The sequence below is a fragment of the Strongyloides ratti genome (genome assembly GCF_001040885.1).
Source record: "Strongyloides ratti genome assembly S_ratti_ED321, chromosome : 2".
NCBI lineage: Eukaryota > Metazoa > Nematoda > Chromadorea > Rhabditida > Strongyloididae > Strongyloides > Strongyloides ratti.
In genome coordinates, this window is record NC_037308.1 from 1,363,663 (window position 1) to 1,385,376 (window position 21,714).

A 21,714-nucleotide genomic window follows, 5' to 3' on the forward strand; every position below is an offset into this window, starting at 1 on the left:
TATTATTTCTTAAATCTTATTTGTAATTTATGATAGATTACATGTATATGTTATTCTTCTTAGTATATTGTTGATTCTTTATAATATTTGGCCATTTTATTATTTAAATGAACTATTTAGGAGGAGATTATCTCTTTTAAATATCCACTCCTTCATAACTTATTAAGTACCTTTAAAGTTATAAAAATTTTAATATATAGACTATTTTAACAGTTTATATAAAATATCAAAGTATGATAATTTATAGTTTTTCAATAATTTATATTATAACATTTTTATTTAATGAAATTACTGGAAATACTATAATTATTCCACAAACTACAATTGATAAAGTACCATTATCAAAATCATCATGTAATATAATTGAAGAAGGAATTGCTATAAATTGTAGTGCTAATTTATTAGATTATGTTGATATTATGAAAGTTTCACTTCATCCATATTTAAGTGATATTGATATTATATGTGAAAAATTAAACATTTATAAAAAATGTTCAAAAAATATTAGTAAAAATTGTTTGTAAGTTTAATAAAAAAATAAAAATTTATTATACAAAAAAAAAAATAAATTTTTTATTATAGAGAATCTATAGCACCAAAACAAGTACATCTTTTTGAATATCTTTGTCAATTTCCAGTTAAAGATTCTATACTTGCTGAAAAAAATTGTTTTATGAAGGTAAAAAATGAAGAATATATGAAAAATTGTTTAAATAATATAACATATGTTTATAATTCATCAACTTCAAATTCACTTTTTAATTATGATAATGGTGTTCATTCAAATTTTACCATAAATAATGATGAAGGAAAAGATGAAATATGTAAAATTATTAAAAGTACATCTAAATGTTATACTCAAAGCAAATTTTTAAAAGAATGTTCTAAAGCAAGTAATGTAGAACATGATATTTTAACATTTATTTCTGATAAAATTAGTCAAAAAGGTAATTGTGGTCTTGAGGTATTCAATCAAATTTTAAGAAAATTTGAAGAAATAGAATTAGAAAAAAGTATTGGTACATGTAATGAAAATGGAACATGTACATGTATTAAAGGATATCGTGGAAATAATAAAACAATGAGTTGTGAAGATATAGATGAGTGTATTGAAGGAAAACATTTTTGTTCACAAAAATGTATTAATACAAAAGGATCTTATATATGTAGTTGTTATGAAAATTTATTTAAACTTGGAGAAGATGGTCATTCATGTCATCTTATTGATGAAGAAACACAACCATGGCTTTTCTTTGCCCATGGACAAAGTATTTGGAATATTTCTGATGATGGAAAAAATTTTCAACTTCAACGATCTGGTTTACAAAAAGCAGCTATGATAGATGTTGATATTAAAAATAAAAAAATATTTTATGTTGATATAGAAACAAAAATAATTGAAAAAATTGATATTGATGGAGCATTTCCTGAATCTGTTCAAACTTTTGAAGTTGATGGTGTTGAAGGAATAGCTGTTGATTGGATTGCCAGAAATTTATATACTGTTAGAAAATCTGATATGTTTGTTCAAACACTTGATGGAAGATTTAGAAGAAGATTATATAAAAATATTTTTACAACACCAAGAGCTCTTGCCTGTCATTCATTAATTGGTAAAGTATTTGGTACTGATTGGTCATCAAATGCTTTTATTGCATCTGCAAATATGGATGGAAGTAATTTTAAAAAAATTATAACTGATGGAATTGTATGGCCAAATGCTTTAACAATAGATATTTATAGTAATAAAATATATTGGGCTGATGCATTTTTAGATACAATACAATCAGCTAATTTAGATGGATCATTAAGAAAAACAATTATTTCTGATCCAGCCTCTGTACCACATGTATTTGGTATGACAATTTATAATGATTATATTTATTGGACTGATTGGACTTATAGAGGAATTTTAAAAGCAAATAAAAAAGATGGTAATAATGTTACAGTACTTGCACAGACAGCACTTTTACCATATTCAATAAAAATATATCATAAATCTGTACAACCTGAAATAAAAAATCCATGTGATGAAATGAAATGTTCACAACTTTGTTTATTAAAAGAAAATGCTACATCTGCTGTATGTAGTTGTAGTGATGGATTTACACTTAGTGATGATGGTAAAACATGTAATTCTAATTGTGATAATCAAACTGAAATACTTTGTGGAGGAAGTGATCCTCGTTGTATAAGTAAACGTTATTTATGTGATGGTGTTGTTCATTGTAAAGATTCAAAAGATGAAGAAAATTGTGATCCAAGATTATGTCTTCCAAATCAATTTCAATGCCATGACAACAAAAAATGTATTTCTGAAAAAGAACTTTGTAATGGTATTTCTGAATGTTTAGATAACTCTGATGAATTGTATTGTTCAAGTAAATAATTAATTATTATATTATTTTTTTAATTTACATTCCTTTTTATCTAATTAAAAACATTTTTTAATACATTTTTTTTTTATAAAAATATTAATACTTTTTTTTTTTATAAAAAATAACAATATAATATTTAAAAATTTAAAGGTATTTGGAAAACCTACAATTAATATATATTGTTTTTATTAACAAAATATAAATTTTATTAAATAACAAAGATAGAATATATAAATATTATTATCAATTAAAATTATTTCTGGAAATTATATCTTTTTACTAAAATTACAAGTACATTATTAAAGTTAATAACTACAAATTTAAATTATGTTAAGTTATATATTATAAATTTTTATAATTAATCAATGTTTAATTATTTAATTTGAAAAAATTTATTTTACCATAAGTTTAAAATAAAATATCATTTTGAAGAAATATATTAAACTTATTTTATTTAATAAACTATAACATGTGATATAAACACTATCTAATTATATATTATTTCTAATATGTTACTTAAAAAAAATTAATAAATAAAAAATAATTATTTTATTAAATGAATTATATCAATTTTATACATTTAACAACTAGTAAATATACATTATATTATGTACTTTATTTCTAACATAGTGATAATAACTAAGTTTAATGTTGTAAAACATTTTTTATTACTTAGTTTTTAAATGTTATTCATTAAAATGAATTATTGTATATTAATAATAATGTATATTTTTTAATATAAAAGATAAATTTATAAAAATTTGAAATATACTTTTAAAAAAATTTTTTTACTTTTTTTTTTAAATAAAATGATATCATTATATATTTTCAAATTTTATATTTATAATATTGTTTATTCACCTTCTTATAAATAAAATATCTCATTAAGAAATAAAATATATTTAACAGTTATAAATAATCTTAAATATGATAATAAAGATATATTGTTGTAAAAACATTTATTATACTTTTATGATATATATATATATATATACATATATATATATGATAAATAGAAAAAAATATATATATATATAATTCTATGTCACAAATGCTAATTTTTGGTTAGAGGCAACCTGATCTGCCTCCTGTTCTCCTGATTGACGTACAGATTTAGCGGGTATCTCTTTTGCCTCAAAACCAGAATTTCTATCTGATAATTTATTTTCAATTTCTACCTTATTTTCTTCGTTTTTATCTTCTTTATCATTATCTTTAACTTTCTCTGTTTCTGGTTCAATTTCTAAAAAAAAAAATAATGTATAATTTATAAATACAACAACAAACAAACTATTTTTTAGAATTGTCCCAGAAATTATATCATTTTTTGAATCGGAACAACATGGTAAAAAACGAAACATATTTGTATAATAATGTTATAAATTTGATTTGAGGCACTTCTAAAAATTTTTTTTTTTTATTACATAAAAATAAATATACATACCTTAAAAAAATTTAAGTTTTATATACACCAATAAAATTTTTACTACTAGTTATCTACACGACAAAAGCAAAACAAAAAAAAATAGTAATTTTAAATATTAAAAAATATTTTAAACTGGTGTTTGATTTTATGAATTCAAAATATAGCAATAGTTTAATTGGTCAAATATAGCAAAATATGTCATTTAATATAATATTATTTTATTTTTTATTTTTGAAAATGTTAATAATATAGAAATGCGATAAGAATATAATACTGTATGTTTCTCTGAAAATATAAAGAAATATTACTTATTATATAAAATAATTTTTTAAAAGAGAATAAAAATTTTATCCTACTATTTTCTTGGTTCAGTTAATAAAACATATTATTAAAAAAAATCAGAAAAATAATTGATGATTTTTTTTAAAATAAAAATTTTGTCCAAATTAATGATATCATATTTTAATTTTTTAATCTATATTTATTTATATGTATATACTAAGATAAAAAAATTTTTTCTTCAAATAATAATAAATTTCTATTAGTTTATATATAAATACATGTAGTCACACATATCTTTTCAAAAAGCATAATATTCTGCTTCTATTACAAATATATTTTTGGCTTTTTTTTACCTTATTGTGAAAATAAAATTAAAATTTTGAGAAAATATATGTGAAATTTAATTTAAATGAACTGAAATATATAAGTTTGTTGTGCATATAAAAAAATAATTGATTATTAAGGTTAAACTTTAAAGACATAGAAAACAGATAATTTAATTATGGTATCTTTAGGATAAAAGATAATAACATCATATTTACATATATAGAATTAACATTAATAATTATTTTTATTATTAATATTTTAAATTTACTAAAAAATAAATATAGACATTTAAAAGTGTATCCTTAAATTTATTTAATTATTATATACTTATTTCTTATAATATATGAAATAAAAAAAAATTATATTATTACAGTAAGGTAAATGAAGTATATTAATAATTATATATTTTAAGGATAAAGAACAAATTTATTATATATAGTAATATATTTTAATTTTTATATTATACTTATATAAATGGTAGTTAATTAAAAAAAAAAAGGTAAATTTACATAAATTAATATATGTATTATATTATAAAAATTGTTTTTTTTTTCTTTCCTTTTAACTAAAACTTATACAAAGATAGGTGTTTTTTTTTAACAGACAAAACAACTTTCACCTTCAAATGAAAATGATAACGGAAACAAGTATTTTTAATGATATTCTATATAATCCAAATTACCTTTCAATTAACAATTTGTAAGCGGAAGGATAATAAGGTTTTGTATTGGAAGCTATGTGAAATTTAGTACATTTAATACATTTTCCCTTTCATTAAACATTTTAATTTCAAGAACGTTAATAAAAAAATTTTTTATGATAATTTTATATAACAATGGTAGTTCAAAGATCTTTTTAGTATTTTCCCCAATTTTAAAAAGTAATTTAATAAAAAGATATAGAGCGAACAGATAAAATATAGAGTGATATTCAATATATAAACTTACAATTATTAAAAATAACTTCCATGATCCTATCAATTGAAGCGTATCGTATTTCATTATTATAAAAATATTTAAAATGATAAGCAGATTTTCAACTATTTAAGGTTTATCCGTAATATGTAAGTTTAAATATTAATGATATAAATTCAAAGATTTTTCATTCATTTTATCATTATTATAATTTTTTAAAATAATTAATTTTGCAGAATACCATTTTTTTTTTTCAACTATTATTTTATCTATTATTTATTCTTGTTAGTTTATGATTTTTAAATTTTAATATAAGTTTATAAAATATATTTTTTGTTTTTTAAATAAAACTTAAATTGGTAAAATAAAATATAAGTTTCCTTGACTACAATATTTAATTTAGAAATATTATTTTTTTTATTTTGTTAAATATATAAGAATATAAAATATTTGCGCTTTTTTTTTATAAAATTTTTATTTCTTTTTTATATTAAATATTAAATTATAATTATTTTAGATTTTACACATATATAAGAATTAAAAAAATGACATCATTTTCAAGGGAATTTTTAATTTTTACTTTTTTTCTATCAGTTTTTTTAATAAATAATGAATCTCTAATCTATGGTGTTCAGATACCAAGTAATTCAACTACAAATACTACAACAATTCCATTGACTACTTTAAGTGATAAAAATATTAAAAATATTTCACGTTGTTCTCCTATATCAGATGTTCCAAATGGAAAATTACGATTTTCAAATTCACTTGTAAATAATACTTATATTCATGGGACTATTGCAACATTATCATGTAATTCTGGATACCAACATATTGGTGATCTCATTGCAACTTGTCGTGAAGGTACAAATTGGACAAAAATAGGAAATTGTGTTAAAACAGACTCAATGGATTGTCGTCCAATGAATGTAAGTCATGATAATGGCTATATAATTTATGTTTCTTCATCTATTGATCAATTAATGAAAAAAGGTACAATTGCTAAATTAGTATGTAATTCAAAATCTAAACCTACTGGAGTTACAGAAATTAATTGTACTAGTAATGGTTGGGATAATAATGTTTCGTTTGGTAAATGTTCTTTAAAAACAAGTGTAAGTTAATTTTTATAATATTTTATTTAAAAAATATATATATATATTTTTTTTTTTATTAATTATTTTTATTGTAGGATGATAGATTAAAAAGAGATTCAGACGATGTAAGTTTTATATTTTCAAATATTATCTATTAACCTTGAAATAATTTTATATTTTATAATTAAAAAAAAAATATTTTTTAGATACTAAAATTTAATACACAAATTACATGTCCTCAATTAATCATTGATCATGGTGCTATACAATATTATCATGATGGTATAACTAATAATGGAAATTATCCACAAGGAACAACAGCAATTCTTTCATGTGAATCTGGTTATGAACCTGTTGGAGTAACTTCATGTATGTGTTCTAGTGGTGTATGGAATCCAGCAATTGGTTCATGTAGATTAATTACAAATATTAATTTAAATCAACAAATTCCAACAATAGTTCCTCCAGGAATTGCAACAAGAAAAAGGAGACAAGTAACTCTTCCATCTATTATTGGAATTGGAACAACAACAGGATTATGTTATCTTCCAATGCCATTTGTTTTAGGTGGTACAATTTCTTATAGTAACAATCAAATTTTTCCACCATTTACTTCTGGTACTGTAGCTACATTGACATGTAGTAATGGTGCTGTTCAAGGAATTTCAACAGCTACCTGTAATAATGGATCATGGAGTAGTTCAAGTCTTGGAACATGTAATACAACAAGTAATATAGGTATATCTGGTTTATCAGTATTTTCACAATCATCATGTACACTTCCAGTAGGAAGTGGTCTCGGTGGATCTATTACATATACACAAGGTGCATCATATGGACCATTTCCACACATGACTATAGCAACTTTAACTTGTGATTTGGGAGCAACAGTATCAGGTACCTCTACAACCACATGTATGAATGGTGTTTGGACTCCATCTACTCTTGGAACATGTGTTTCATCTGGATCAAACAATTTACTTGGATCAACATCAATGGGATTAAATAATATTATAACTCCAACATTAACATCAACAACCAATGATCAATGTTTTTCTGGTGTTATTGATCCATTAAATGGTAGAATTACATATTCAAATGGAGCATCATTTGGTCCTTTTCCAGCTGGAACAGTAGCTACATTAACTTGTAATGATGGATATGTTCCATTAGCACCTTTCATTTCAACATGTACTTCTGGTGTATTTAGTCCACAAGCAACAGTTCCAACTTGTGTTACAAGTTCCCTTTCTAATGGTACAGGACAATTAAACGGTAAATAAATGCTTTAATATACAATTATGCTTTGCTTTTTGCTTCTCACATTAATGCTTTTCAAATATTACATATATAAATCAAAATTTTGTTTTATAATTTTTAGGTTCTTGCTTTGCATTAGCAGCACCATTATCAGGAACAATAGAATATTCATTACCAATTTCAAGTACCACACAGCAATACCCTGCTGGAACAGTTGCAACATTAATTTGTAATTCAGGTTTCATTGCAAGTGGGACAATTTCAAGTACATGTAACTCATCTGGTTGGACACCTTTTGGTTTAGGAACATGTGTTCCTTCAGGATAAATTTATATTTAGAAAAAAAAAATAAATATATATTTTTCAGAAGAGTACAATTATCTCATATTTTTTTGTTTGTTTGTTTGTATTAATTGTAAAAAAAAAGGATTTTTCTATAATCAATCATAACCTCACCAGCTTTTTTTTTTTTTAAAAAATAAATATTTTTTTATTTTTATTTAAAATATTTTTTATTTAGACTTTGAGATAAAAAAAATTAATTGTTTGAGTATAGGAGAAATTGAAAATGGAGTTATTACTTATGAAGGTGAAGATATATATAAAAAAGATAATTTATATCCTCATGGTACAACAGCTTATTTATTTTGTTATTTTAATTATAATCCAATTGGATTTGGAAAGACATCATGTAATAATGGTAAATGGAAACCAAAAAATATTGGTAAATGTATTTTTGAAAAGAAAAAATGTGATGAAATAATAATTGATGGTAATAATAATTTTGAAGGCGTATTATTAAAATATTTAAATGAGTATGTTGAAATTAAATGTGATTATGGGTATCAGTTAAATGGAATTAAAAAGATAAAATGTCTTAAAAATGGAGAATGGGATATTGATATTAAAAAACATATATTTTGTACTAAAATAAAAAGTAAAAATGAAACAAAAGAATTTCAAAATACTTTAAAAAAAACAAAAAATATATATAATCATAAACCTTGTATTACACCATGGGATGGAAATTCATTATATAATTATAAATATAGTGAAATATTTTTATCTCATTCATTATTAAAAAATGGAATGCTTCCACATAATACTTATATATCATTAAAATGTAAAAATAGTCAATTACATGGATCAAATGATTCTTATTGTGTTGATGGTAATTGGTTTCCACACCTTGGAATATGTAAAATTATTGAAGAAAAAAAATTTTCATCCACTAGTTGTCAAGAAATATCAATTCCAAAAAATGGGATAATTAAATTTATTGAATCTTCAAAAATATATAATAATGAAATAGGAACATATGGAGTGTTACATTGTGAAAAAGGATATAGAATAAAAGGTAATCCTTTAGTCACATGTACTATAAATGGATGGGTTCCAATAACAGGTTTAGGAAACTGTGAAATATTACTTAGATAAACATATACTTAATTGTAAATATACTTACAACAAAAATCATGTTATATTTATTTTAATAATAATTTATTACAATAAAAAATTTTAAAGTATGACATATTTTTAAAATTTTAATATAATAAGTGAAACTATGATATAAAGTTTTTCATTTTCATATAAACTTTATCACAATAATTATATAGATATTTTTCTTATAATGAAACTTCTACATTTATTTATTGAAATAATTTTAATTAAATTATTATCACCATTTTGGTGGGGTTGCTGTGGTGGATGTTCAAGTTGTGGTGGGATGGCTTATCAACCAACTATTAGCTATTTAAATTTTCCAATTTATCAAAGAATACCTAATCAAGAAATTCCAGATGAACCACAAAATCCACTTGTAATATTACATAGAAAAACAATAATTAAAGAAGTACCATATGATGATGAATCTGAAGAAGAAAGACCACGTTATATTTATAGAGCAAGAAAAATTAGACCACAATATGAAAGTGAATATGAACCAGAAAGATATATTCCTGAAAAACCAGTAGAAAAAATTGTATATGTTCAACAACCACCACCAAATTATAATATATATACAACACCACAACCACCTATGTATATACCACAAGGAGGAAATATAAATATGGGACAATCAGAGATACCATATAATTCACAACAATATCAACAAAATGTACCTCAAACTTCATATCAACAACCTCAATTACAACAATCATATCAAAATTCTCCCCAACCAATTATGCAGACTGGAAATCAACAACAATATAGAAAAAAATATTCTTCGTAAATAAAAAAAAAAAAAGTGAATTTATATTATTTAATTATTGTAGTAAAAAATATATATAAATATAAATTTTAGTATGGTATATCATTTTGTAAATACTGAAGTTGATCATACATTTTACTTCTTACATTCATATAACAATTATTGATAACAGTCATCATGTATCTTGCAGCTTCTCTTTCATTAGTATCTGGAGAAAATCGAGCTCTAAATTGTTGAATTGTTTTACCTCGGAAACATGGTAAACCTGTATCTAGCATTAATGAAACTAAAGCTATAAATGATTCATAATATGGTCTTATTGCTAAGTATGATTGAATACAATACTGTACAAATTGTTTAAATGGTGCTGCTTCCATTTTACCACCCATTATTGCTACCATTTCTTGAGATAATTTAAAGTCTGGTTCAAAACCAAGATTTCCACCTGGACTTGATTCAAACATAAATCCAAAATCAATATGTATAATATTACCAGAATCATCTATCATTATATTACCATTATGTCGATCTTTTATTTGAAGAAGAAAAGAAAAAACACTATATGCAGCCATTGATCTAATAAAATTTCTTCTGGCTTTTTGAAATGCTTCACCAGTTTCTTCTCCATATAATTGTCTAAAATAATCATATAATCCATAATCTGTTTGTCTTCCTAATTGATCTCTTGATTTTGAATTTGGTACACATTCAATAACACCACATCCTGGAGCTGTAGCAACAACTCTATATGGAAATAAACATACATTTATATTATTTACATCAAAAATATTTTTCATTAATTGCATTAATTGAAGAGCTAACATATCTTGTCTAACATCATCTCCAACTTTAAATATAGCACATTTCCATTGAATTGAATGTTCATAATCTTGTATAATAGTTTTTTTAAAAGCATTAAATGTTCTTATACGTCTTTCCTCCTCTTCATGATCACAATTTTCATCATAAGGATTTAAACGATTTCTTTCTAAACATATTGATTCAAGTTTATCAACACCACATTGACATACTGAAAATCTTGCAAGAAATGGTGCTTTTGCTGCAGATTGCATTGGTGTACCAGAAGCATAGTCAATTTCAAGTAAAAATGATTCTGGATTAGATGGTAAATAAGAAATTGTATCAAGTTTTACTTTTGCTAACTCTGCTAAACAAGCTTTTTTTCTTTCAGGACCTTTTGGAAAACTTTTTATAATACCTGATATTCTAGTTATTTTATTAAATAAACTAAATTCAGCTGTATGAAAACTTCTTGCAGCACCCTCAAGATTAGATAAAATTTTATTGGTAATTTCAGTAAGTGGTTCATATAAAACTGAATCTTTTAATTCACCCTCTTCATCTAAGTAGATATTAGCTTGCATATTCCATAATAATTGATGTGCTAATAATTGTGAATGTCCTGCTAACCAAATTATAAAATCATGAACATATCCCATTGTGTCATGGCGAATTGCTTGAACAATTTGTGGAATATATAAAAGTAAAACATTTGGTGGATATCCTTTTAAAACACGTATAGCATATTGAACAGTAATTGAATGAGTTGGATAAAGACGTGAATTTAAAAGTGATAATGCCATTACAGGAGAACATTTTGCCCATGTAAGAACATGAGATAATATATTATCATTTCCACCATTTTCAAAAACACTTCCATCACCAAGAAGTAATGGTAATGCTTCTGGTAAATGAGATACATATGATGGATTTTCTTTTGTTAATTCTTCTAATGTACTACGTATACATTGAATTTTTCTAAATCTAGATGGTAAAAATATTGCCATTTGTGGAGATATTTCCCATGCATTTTTTGTAACATCTCTCATTGTTTTTTGTTCAGTTCTAGCATCTGGAAATGTTGTTTTATACCAAATATCAATTGATTGTTCACTTTGTTCTGTTGGTATAAGATCAATAGAAGCTTGACTTGATTGAATCCAAACAGATAATCTTTCAATTTCATTACATAAAAGTAAAAGTAATAAATGTCTTCTTCTTGAAGACTCTTTTATAGCTTTATCATATTCATTAATTTTATTAGTTGTTCGATCTCTACGTTGTTGTTGTTGTTGCTGTTGTTGATGTTGAGAATCTGTCAAAACACTTCCTCTTGCTATTGTTTTATTATGTGCTGCTACAATTGTAATTGTATTAGCCCATGATGAATTATTATTTGTCAAATTATGCCAAGTAAAATTTTGTGATACACCTGAACTAACTGGATTTAAAACAGATGGATTAATTGTATTACCATTTTTAATACTTCCTCCAAAATCACTAACATTATCAAAATTATTCAAAAATGTTGCTTCTTTTTTTATATATTTTAAATCACTATATATTGCCTGCCAAAATACAATAAGTTGTTTAAGATCATTTTTTAATTGTCCAATTGATTGTGTTGGTACCTGAGGACCAACAGAAAAATAGTCAAAAGCAGCAGCATATATTCTTTGTCTAAGAACATTTTTTGAAATTCTATTAGGAGATGTATCTCCTTGAATCATTGATAAAACAGCATTTAAAATATTAAATCTTACTCCAATTGTTTCAATATTTCTTGTCATTAATGGAATATGATTTGTAAGATAAGATCCACTATCACAATTACCATTACTTCCATCATATGAATAAGAATTTTTAGTTATTTTATCTCCAATAGCTAAAGAAAATGATTGCATAAACATCATTTCAAATAAATCCATCTCTGCTTGATTAGAGTATTTGGCAAGAGAGACACGTTCAGCAATAAATGAAATCCATATTGCATGTGGAGAGACATCTGGACTTTGACGTTTTTTAGCATATTGAACAGTTAATGGATCTTTAAAATGATCCTCTCTCTGAAAAAGTCCAATTTTTTTATGTATTATCATTTGCCAACAAGAAGACATTTCTTGAAGAAATTTTATTTCAATTCCTTTTTTTGCTACAAGAATCCAATTCCAAGAATGAACACATATTTTCATTGTAGATTCAGTAAAACTTTTAATTGGAGCACGAACAAGTGTTTGAAGTAAAGAAATATTTATTTCATTTAATGAAATAAATAAGGCTGTCATTAACATAATTGATGTTTTGATTCCTTCTTTATTTTGAGAAAGGCAAGCTTTATCAAAATCATTTTCTAATTTTAAAACTAATTTTTTAGACAAAAATTCTTCATCTATATTTACAGATGAAAGTTTTAACATTTCAAGCATTCCATTAACTTGACCTAAATATAAACTTCTCATATTAAGAGATAAAAAGAATTCTGAGATATCAGGAGAGTATGGAGAAGAATGATAGATGTCTGAAGAATTATTTTTACAATTTTTAAGTACTGCTTCAATAGTAATTTGTAAACTATTATCATTTGTTGAATTTGTTTTACAAATATAATCTAAAATATATGAATGTGTACTTCCAGGAGCCCAACGCATTGCTTCACTAAGAATTTGTTCACAACGACCTGTAAAATCTTTAGCTATTTCTTTTCTTTCTTCTAATGTTGATTGTAATTGAATTTTCCAAGGTAAATCTTCAACTGCTAAAAATATTTGTTTACATTCATTGTCATTTTCAAGATTTGTAGATAAAGATTGAAGTAATTGAAGTCCTGTAAATAAAATATCACCATTCCATAAAAGATAAGGAAAAGCATCAACTAATTTAGATAAACATGCATCAGCAATTCTTCTAACTTCTTTCATATGATGATTAAATTGGACAAGAAAAAATCTAGCATGATGTACTAATTGTTTTTTAAGCTCTAATGAATTTGAATCTTGTTTTATTTTAGCTATATTTATATATTCCTCAAATATAATATGTGATGCAGCCATTATACAGGTCCACATACCATTTTTGTCTTTTTTTATAGCTGGATTTTCTACATATTTTAAAAAAAGATGAACAGCTTCTACATCATTACTGTAGACAACTCTCATTTTTTCCATTCTAATAACTGATAAAAGATAAATACAATAAGTAAAATCTAATCTATTTATTATTGAAACAGCATCAGGATTTTGGCGAAGTTCATTACAAAGTGTTAATCGAAGTTCTTGAAGTTCTGTAGCAGATATCATAACTGTACTTATACCAACATTATCAATTAATTCAGTTTTTAAATTTTCACTAGCAATAAATATTGGACTTTTTGTAGAAATTTCACAAACAGCTTGATGCCAATCTTCAGGCCAAAGATTAGCTGCACTAACATCAAATCCAAGAACGGTACAATAACTCCAAAATTCTCTAAACATATTTATTAACTTTTGATTAGGTGTTTGAATAAATTTTGGAAATTTTCTTAATATGCTTGCAATTTTAGGAATAAGAACACCTAAATTTCCAGCACTTGTTGTAATTTTCATTGTTCCTTTTGAAACTTTTTCTCCGGATTTCTTACTTTCAATAGCTAATTGAACAAATAATTCAAGATATCTTGTTAACAAAATTTCTTTTATACTTTCATCTATTGTTACTGAATCAGCAATTTTAGATAAAATTTTATCTACTTCCAAAGAAACATGTGAATACTTATTCTCACTTTTTTCATTACCATCTGAAGAATAAACATGATTACTACTTTCAACAATAACTTGAGTAAAAAGTTTCATAATTTGTTCAAAAATAGTTGTCGCTCCATTTAACCACATATCTGCTAAACAATTAACTATAACAATATCTAATTTTCCTTTTGGATTAGCAAATCGTTGAAGAAAAATTTGAAGAACACTTTCAGGAACACTTGGAATATCTTTAAAAAAAATACCTAATTTTCCTAATATTAAAATAGCTGTTTCAGCAACAAAATAATTTGTTGCATTTTTAGTTATATTAGCACTTAAATATAATTTAACAGATAATGAAGCCATACATGATTTTTCACTATTTTCTTCAACTTTTTTAGCACTTTTAACAGCACAACATAATGCATCAATGGCAGAGTTTCTTAAACATACTAATCCTTGATACTTATGATGACTAAATTCATCAAAATCTCTACTGTCTACAGATTTACCTAAACCGTAAATATCTACAATAATTTGTTTTAACAATAAACATGGTTCAAGAAGAAATTTTTGTAATAAAGGAACAATTGAAATATTGGAAATTGTTGGAAATGTTTCAGACAAAATACCGAGGCCTCGTAAAGCCGATACAACAATAGGAATATATGCAGTAACATTTCTATGTGGATGAAACATATGATCAGAAATAGTTTCTATAATAATATCTCCATCACTCTCATCTATAGCACTTTCAGCAATAATATTTAAACAAATGGAATTTGCTATTATAATTTGTTTAATTTTATTACTCCATTGAACACCATCATTTTCTTCTTCTTTCAATTTTTTAAGTATTTTTTCACCACGTTCAAACATATTCAAAGCATATGTATTTAAATATTTAATAAAAGAAACAGGTACTGAAGAATTTTCTAAAGAATTTTTTGTACATCTTTTTAAGTATTCCTGTATTATAACTGTACAAGCAAGTGTTAACATTTCAGATACAGACTTATAATGAAACTTTTTAAAATCATTACATTTATAAACTTCACCAGCAATTATATCTAATTTTTCTAAAATATTTTCTTTTAAGAGTCTTTCCATTCCTTCCATTATCATTTCCATATTTTGTAATGTTAAATTTGTTTCAAAACCTTTAGAACCATCATCAACTATAATAAATGAACTTCCTGGTCTTTGAAAAATTTTTTTATCAACAGGAATATCATTATTTTTATCATTTACATTTATTCCAAACCAATTAGAAGAATCTGTACTTAATTTTATTTTTTCTATTTCATTTTCTTTAATACTATTTTTAAAAATTGATGGATGTAAAATAGATATAAAAGGGAGACTATCTTTATTACAAAATCTTCCACAACTTCTAACAATACCAAGAAGAATACATATTAATTTCATTAAATTAACCTTTCCTAATTCATCACAAATTTTTGATTCATCACATGAATTTGTTATCATACTTATTAAATCATTCATTAATTTTATTTGACTACTTATAATCATATCTTTAAGTGAAGGTAATCGAACTGCTATATCAGATAATGCTGTATTAAAAGTAAAAGTAAAACGTTCATAAATTGTCATTTTTTCAATTAATCCACCATTATACTTTTCCTCCTCATTCCATTCCACTTCCCAAATTTTTTCTAAACATTCTAATAAAAATTTTGTTAATGGTTCTGATAACTATAAATATAATTATTAGATAAAAATAATTTTTTTTTATTATATTGAAAATTACCTTTCCATTTGAATTAACAATAAATATAGTAGTTGCAATAAGACAATTTCTTGTATTATCATTCAATCCTACATTTTCAATACCAGCACAAACTTTTCCTAATAATTTTTTTTGTATATCTTCTAAAGATAATGAATCTATTTTAGCACAACATAATGCCGTACAATGTAAATTATTGAAGCTAAACTCTTCTTCGCATACATTTTTACCATTTAATTCCTCGGAAATAGTCATTTATTATAAAATAAAATATTTTTAACAAATATTTATATAACAATATGATGATAAAAGAAGTTATTATAACTATTTTAAACACCTATAATATGATACAATATGCTAAAAATAGTTTAGGAAAAAGTTTACATGTACACTTTTTAATGTTTGTGTAGATGTATATAGGTTGCACGTATATTTCACAACTTTGTTTTTTTGTTAGGAGGAACCAAATTGGAAAAATGTTTTCAAATATTTTTTTTTTATCTTAATAATAAAATATAATAATAATAAAATTTATTAAATTTAAAAAAAATATTGTTTAAATATTAATAAAATAATTGTTAATTTAATCTAGAAAAATTAAAGGTATCTGATATTTAATCGATGAAAAGATTTTTAATTTAATTTACACATATTAACTTTTATAAAAATTTCATTATTTATTTATAATTTATTTTCTTTTTTTTTTTATTATAATTAACAACAATCTTTCTTCAGTAATTTGAATTGTTAAAATATCAACAAAATTTGTTCTTAGTTATTTAATTTTAACTTTGATTTAATAGTAAAATATCATATATACTATTTTATCTTTTTTTTCCAATAATTCATACGAAAAAAAAAACAATTCATTAACATTTAGAAATTTGGTAAAATATATATATTGAATGCAATTTACTTCTGTTATTGAAAGAAATCAACATTGTTTTTTTAAATCAGATATAATTTTGATATTATGTAGATGTGGACTTCCATACAACTTCATATTAATCTAAATTGAATATTCCTACATGGAATATATGCATATTCTTGGAATTTAGCAACTATTATAATTTAAAATTTTATTTTATTTTATTTTTTTCTAGTATTATTTTAAAAATGACACACTATTATCTTGAGCAAGAAATTTCTTGTTTAGCTATGAATCCAAAAGATTCAAGACAATTGATTATTGGTCAATTAGATGGTGTTTTTTCAATGTATGAAATGAAATTAAAAAATTTAACACCTCTTGGAAGTTTTAAATTAGATGGTGATAGTTATGTTCGTGATGTAGCATATATGGGGGATGGGAAAAAATTTACCTTAACAACATCAGATAATTCATTAGCATTAATGGATACGGTTACAATGGAACCTTATCATTGGGTGAAAAATGCAATGGATAGTAAGCCTTCCGCATTATTAACACTTGGTGGAGATAAGGGTATTCAAACAGTAGTTGGTGATGATGACGGAAATATTAAAATGTTTGATTTTCGTACACAAGAAGGAGCAATTTTAGAATTTAAAGAACAAGAAGAAACAATAACGGATCTCAAATTTAATCAGGGAAGTATTTTAGCTACTTCTTCTGATGGTTTCTTATGTGTATTTGATCTTCGTAAAAAAAAGTTTACTGTTAAATCAGAACAAGCTGAATCTGAATATAATTGTATTTGTATTACAAATGACAAAACATACATTGCAACTGGAAATGGTGTGATAGATGTATATAAAAATGGTGATTATGGTTATATGTTAGAGAGAATTGATACCAAAATGAAATATGGAGTAGAATCAATTGTTGAAGTTCGTGATAATTTATTAATGTGTGCTTCAATGTTACAAGATTATGTTAAGTTTGTTAATGTTCAACCAAATAAAGTTTTAAAGAAGAAAACAGTACCTTTTCCAATAGGTAAAATTATTTTAAGTAGTAGTAGAAAATTTTTTGTTGGTTATGGAATGTGTGAAAATTTCTATCATTCTTCAATTGCAGAAATGATTAATGATATTCCTTTGATCACAAGAGACAATGTTAAAGATGTTAAAAAGTTAGTCAAAGAAGATAATAGTAATGGATTTTTTAATGATTTAATTAAGGATACATAAATTGATAAAATGTTATAGTAATAAAATTTTAATTAAAACAAAAAAAATATTTTTCTTATATTTTGTTTTTTTTTCATAAGGAAATTTATGTATATATATTACCAATTTTTGTACTTTGATTGTTCATGGTATAAAAAAATAGTTACAAAGAAATACATAAATTAAATTTTTATCAATTTTCCAAAGCTTTTACATACCTTATTATATAGTAAAAATTCATTAAACTATATTTTATATAATTTTTATGTAAAATATATTTTAATTCTAATTTTTGTTCTAACTGGACTTACAAAGGCATTATATATAGTTTGTATTTTTTTATCAAAAAATTCTATAGTTTTATATGGAAAACAGATATTATAATGGAAATTGAAATATTAAATGATATTTTTCAAATTCCACCTGCACTTTTTATGTTGGACGATTTGGATGCTAGTTTTTCTGAAAGTGAAGGATACGTTAGCGAAGAAGTCAATAGAAATTATGATGACGATGATGATGATGATGATGATGATAGTAATATTGATGTCATTGATTTTGATTCACAAGACACGGACTCAGGATTAACCTATGAATCAAGTTTTGATTCATCTTCTTATGGAACATTTTCAAGTGATATGGATATTGGCTTTTATTTTAATTCTTCGGATGATGATTCTTCCTTGTCTACTGGTATGATGCGCTACCAAGATTATTTTTATGTGGAGGATGATGATTTCTTTTCTTTCGAAAGAAACTCAGAATCATCTGTTGTTCTTGATAGATTGGATACTCATAGTTTGTCTAACGTGCCTACGGAAGATGAAATTTCTGAAGAAATAGGAATGGAAGTTAACGAAGGTTTATTTTTCTCGGAAGATGGAGATGCCGACGATGAATATGAAATTGAAGAACACTGTGTAGATTATTAAGACCTATAGAAAAAATACGAAGGTGTAAAGTTTTTTGAATTTATATAATATAATGTCTTTATTCACGTTTTTAATATATAATTATCACATACATATAATATATATATATTTATTATAAAAAATTAAGATTTTTTTATCATCATCTGTTTTAATTTTTATTTATATGTGTAGACATTTATTTTAACTAAGTTGACTATTTACCAAAGTTCTTTATAGGATTTCTTTGTGAGGTTTCTGTAATCAAGTTTACCCGTAATTTATGATAGATAATTTTAATACCTATATAGCTCAATTTGTACAAATAACTCGAGGTATTTTTTTTTATTTATAATTTAATTTATTATGTTTAATTTTTAGTGCAGAATATTACATTTGTTTTTTGAAAAATTTTAATTTATTCACCTCTTAAAAGTATTATGGAGATTTGTTTTTTTTGTAGTTGTACTTCAACAAGTATGAATAAATGCCCTAGATGCAAAAAAAGTTTTTGTTCTTTAAAATGTTACAAATGTCAAAAACATTTTTGTTCAGAGCAATTTTATAAAGAATGGATTGATCTACAAAAAGAAAAAAAAGAGAAACCTTTAATAATGCCTTTTGAAGAATATATGAAATATCAAGATGATAATGTTGAAAAAGTAGACTTACCAATTAATGTTGATGAGGCAGAGGGAGACAATTTTGATTCAGATGATGATGATTTGACATATCTAGATAATGTTGTAAAAGATACAACAGAGGATTTTAATAAATTGTCGATGTCTGATATCGATGCTCAGTTAACTTCTAAAGGTTTAAATTTTATTGAGGGGGATGAAGAAACTAATATGAATAATCTTTTTTCAAAATTAACACCTGAAGAACAGAAGACTTTTAATACATTATTTGAAGAATATCAAATGTCTTTATCAGGAGTTGGAAGATCATGTTTTAAAAAAAAATAGTACTATTTTTCGTGAGATTTCTAGTGGTTTAATCCATTATTTATTTTTTGCTTTTTTTTAATAATTTGTTATTTTGAAATTTATTATTTTAGAAAGATTATGTTACGTTATATTGGTTGTCGTACTTTTTCAACTGCTAAAAGTGAACTTGTATCAACTAAAAATGTGAATGTAGTTTCATCTCTTATATCAAAACAATTATCAAATAAATTTACTAAACTTTTTGCTATAGTTCATGTTAACGGAAGGCAATTTAAAATTTCTCAAAATGATCTTATAGTTTTAGATCAAAATCAACCTATTGAAATTGGAGATAAAATTAAATTAGAGAAAGTTTTAGCTGTAGGTGGTAATGAATTTACTGTAATTGGTAGACCATTATTAGATAAAAATAAAGTTTATGTCAATGCAACTGTTGTGGAAAAAAATGTCTCATCACCAGAGGTTGAATATATAAAGTATGATGGAAAAAATGTTAAACATTTAAAATGTAAGAATTATAATTTAAAAAATATTATTAATATTTTTAGGGTTATCAATGGAACAAACTACATTAAGAATAAATTCTATATTTGTTGATCCATCTATTGTTGAAGAATAATATTCATTTGTAAATGATTTTTGTAGTTGTTTTGTTATAGTAATATTAAAATAAATCCCATCATTATATATTTCTTTTTATAAAGTTTTGTATTAGTCTATTTTATCAACTAACTAAATATTACATGACGCATTGTTGAATGTTTATTGAACGTTAAAATAATTAAATATAATTTGTTAAAAGTGTTCTTATCAATTTTATCTTAAAAGTTGTACAATATATGTATAACCAATAACCACTTGAGATCCTCAAAATTATTTCTAGATAGTTATAGGTTTTCGTCAATAAGGTATGTATAAAAATTGTAGTTTACCTCTTATCAGTTAAGTTGATAAATTGTTTCTCTCTCCTTACATTTTCTTAATACAAAAATAAGTAACTTTAAAAATTGCTACATGTATTCATTTATTGACATACTTCATAAAATATTGTTCCATAATTTTATAATTTTAATAATAAGTATTTTGATATTTTAAAATAAAATTTAGGTGATTCATTTCAAATTTTACATTCCTCCTTATAGGTAAAGTTATATTTTGTATTATATTATGATGGAATAAAGATTTTATCAAATTACTATATAAATAATTCTTTTTAAATATTTAATAATATTTGAATCATTATTACTGGTATAATATTATAAAATATAAATATATATTTTTTTTTATCTCAACTTATTATTTTTTTTTAAAATCTGTTTTACAGATTATTTATAAATAATAGCTTTAGTTAAATCTTTTAAAAAACATGATTTTGTTTTAAAAGTTAAGAGTCCATTTATTTTTTATTCATCCAACTATATAGTTTTAATTTTTTTTTTTTTACTATTCTTAAATATTTTTGAAACATAAGTTAAGATTAAATAATATATGTATAGAAAAATGAATTGTATACGTAACTAAATCATGTTTCTATTAAAGGTACCTTTAAAATTCCTTATTTACTCATGTCTTTTTATCTTGAATATATTATATATATAT

The 21,714-nt window shown here is 23.5% G+C and overlaps 8 protein-coding genes across 8 annotated transcripts; 6 read left to right on the forward strand and 2 right to left on the reverse strand.

Annotated features, from left to right (window-relative positions):
• Positions 1-233: 233 nt before the first annotated feature.
• Positions 234-2,389, forward strand: SRAE_2000041300 (LDLR class B repeat and Epidermal growth factor-like domain and EGF-like calcium-binding domain and Low-density lipoprotein (LDL) receptor class A repeat and Six-bladed beta-propeller, TolB-like domain-containing protein; the record flags this gene model as incomplete). Its single annotated transcript, XM_024651239.1, has 2 exons — positions 234-520; positions 583-2,389. The coding sequence occupies 2 exons, from the start codon at positions 234-236 to the stop codon at positions 2,387-2,389; spliced, it is 2,094 nt and encodes a 697-aa protein (XP_024504937.1).
• Positions 2,390-3,418: 1,029 nt separating this feature from the next.
• Positions 3,419-3,739, reverse strand: SRAE_2000041400 (Hypothetical protein; the record flags this gene model as incomplete). Its single annotated transcript, XM_024651241.1, has 2 exons — positions 3,419-3,621; positions 3,670-3,739. 2 exons carry the CDS (start codon positions 3,737-3,739, stop codon positions 3,419-3,421), a joined length of 273 nt encoding a protein of 90 aa, XP_024504938.1.
• A 2,133-nt stretch (positions 3,740-5,872) lies between these two features.
• On the forward strand, positions 5,873-9,121 carry SRAE_2000041500 (Sushi/SCR/CCP domain-containing protein; the record flags this gene model as incomplete). Its single annotated transcript, XM_024651242.1, has 5 exons — positions 5,873-6,442; positions 6,520-6,549; positions 6,631-7,699; positions 7,806-7,994; positions 8,205-9,121. The coding sequence occupies 5 exons, from the start codon at positions 5,873-5,875 to the stop codon at positions 9,119-9,121; spliced, it is 2,775 nt and encodes a 924-aa protein (XP_024504939.1).
• A 193-nt stretch (positions 9,122-9,314) lies between these two features.
• Positions 9,315-9,914, forward strand: SRAE_2000041600 (Hypothetical protein; the record flags this gene model as incomplete). Its single annotated transcript, XM_024651243.1, has 1 exon — positions 9,315-9,914. The coding sequence occupies one exon, from the start codon at positions 9,315-9,317 to the stop codon at positions 9,912-9,914; it is 600 nt and encodes a 199-aa protein (XP_024504940.1).
• A 68-nt stretch (positions 9,915-9,982) lies between these two features.
• Positions 9,983-16,421, reverse strand: SRAE_2000041700 (Phosphatidylinositol 4-kinase III alpha; the record flags this gene model as incomplete). The annotated part of the gene is made up of 2 exons (XM_024651244.1): positions 9,983-16,132; positions 16,188-16,421. 2 exons carry the CDS (start codon positions 16,419-16,421, stop codon positions 9,983-9,985), a joined length of 6,384 nt encoding a protein of 2,127 aa, XP_024504941.1.
• Positions 16,422-17,282: 861 nt separating this feature from the next.
• On the forward strand, positions 17,283-18,278 carry SRAE_2000041800 (WD repeat domain 55; the record flags this gene model as incomplete). Its single annotated transcript, XM_024651245.1, has 1 exon — positions 17,283-18,278. The coding sequence occupies one exon, from the start codon at positions 17,283-17,285 to the stop codon at positions 18,276-18,278; it is 996 nt and encodes a 331-aa protein (XP_024504942.1).
• A 362-nt stretch (positions 18,279-18,640) lies between these two features.
• Positions 18,641-19,189, forward strand: SRAE_2000041900 (Hypothetical protein; the record flags this gene model as incomplete). Its single annotated transcript, XM_024651246.1, has 1 exon — positions 18,641-19,189. One exon carries the CDS (start codon positions 18,641-18,643, stop codon positions 19,187-19,189), a length of 549 nt encoding a protein of 182 aa, XP_024504943.1.
• Positions 19,190-19,779: 590 nt separating this feature from the next.
• On the forward strand, positions 19,780-20,734 carry SRAE_2000042000 (39S ribosomal protein L21, mitochondrial; the record flags this gene model as incomplete). The annotated part of the gene is made up of 3 exons (XM_024651247.1): positions 19,780-20,103; positions 20,230-20,623; positions 20,664-20,734. 3 exons carry the CDS (start codon positions 19,780-19,782, stop codon positions 20,732-20,734), a joined length of 789 nt encoding a protein of 262 aa, XP_024504944.1.
• Between the last annotated feature and the right edge of the window lie 980 nt (positions 20,735-21,714).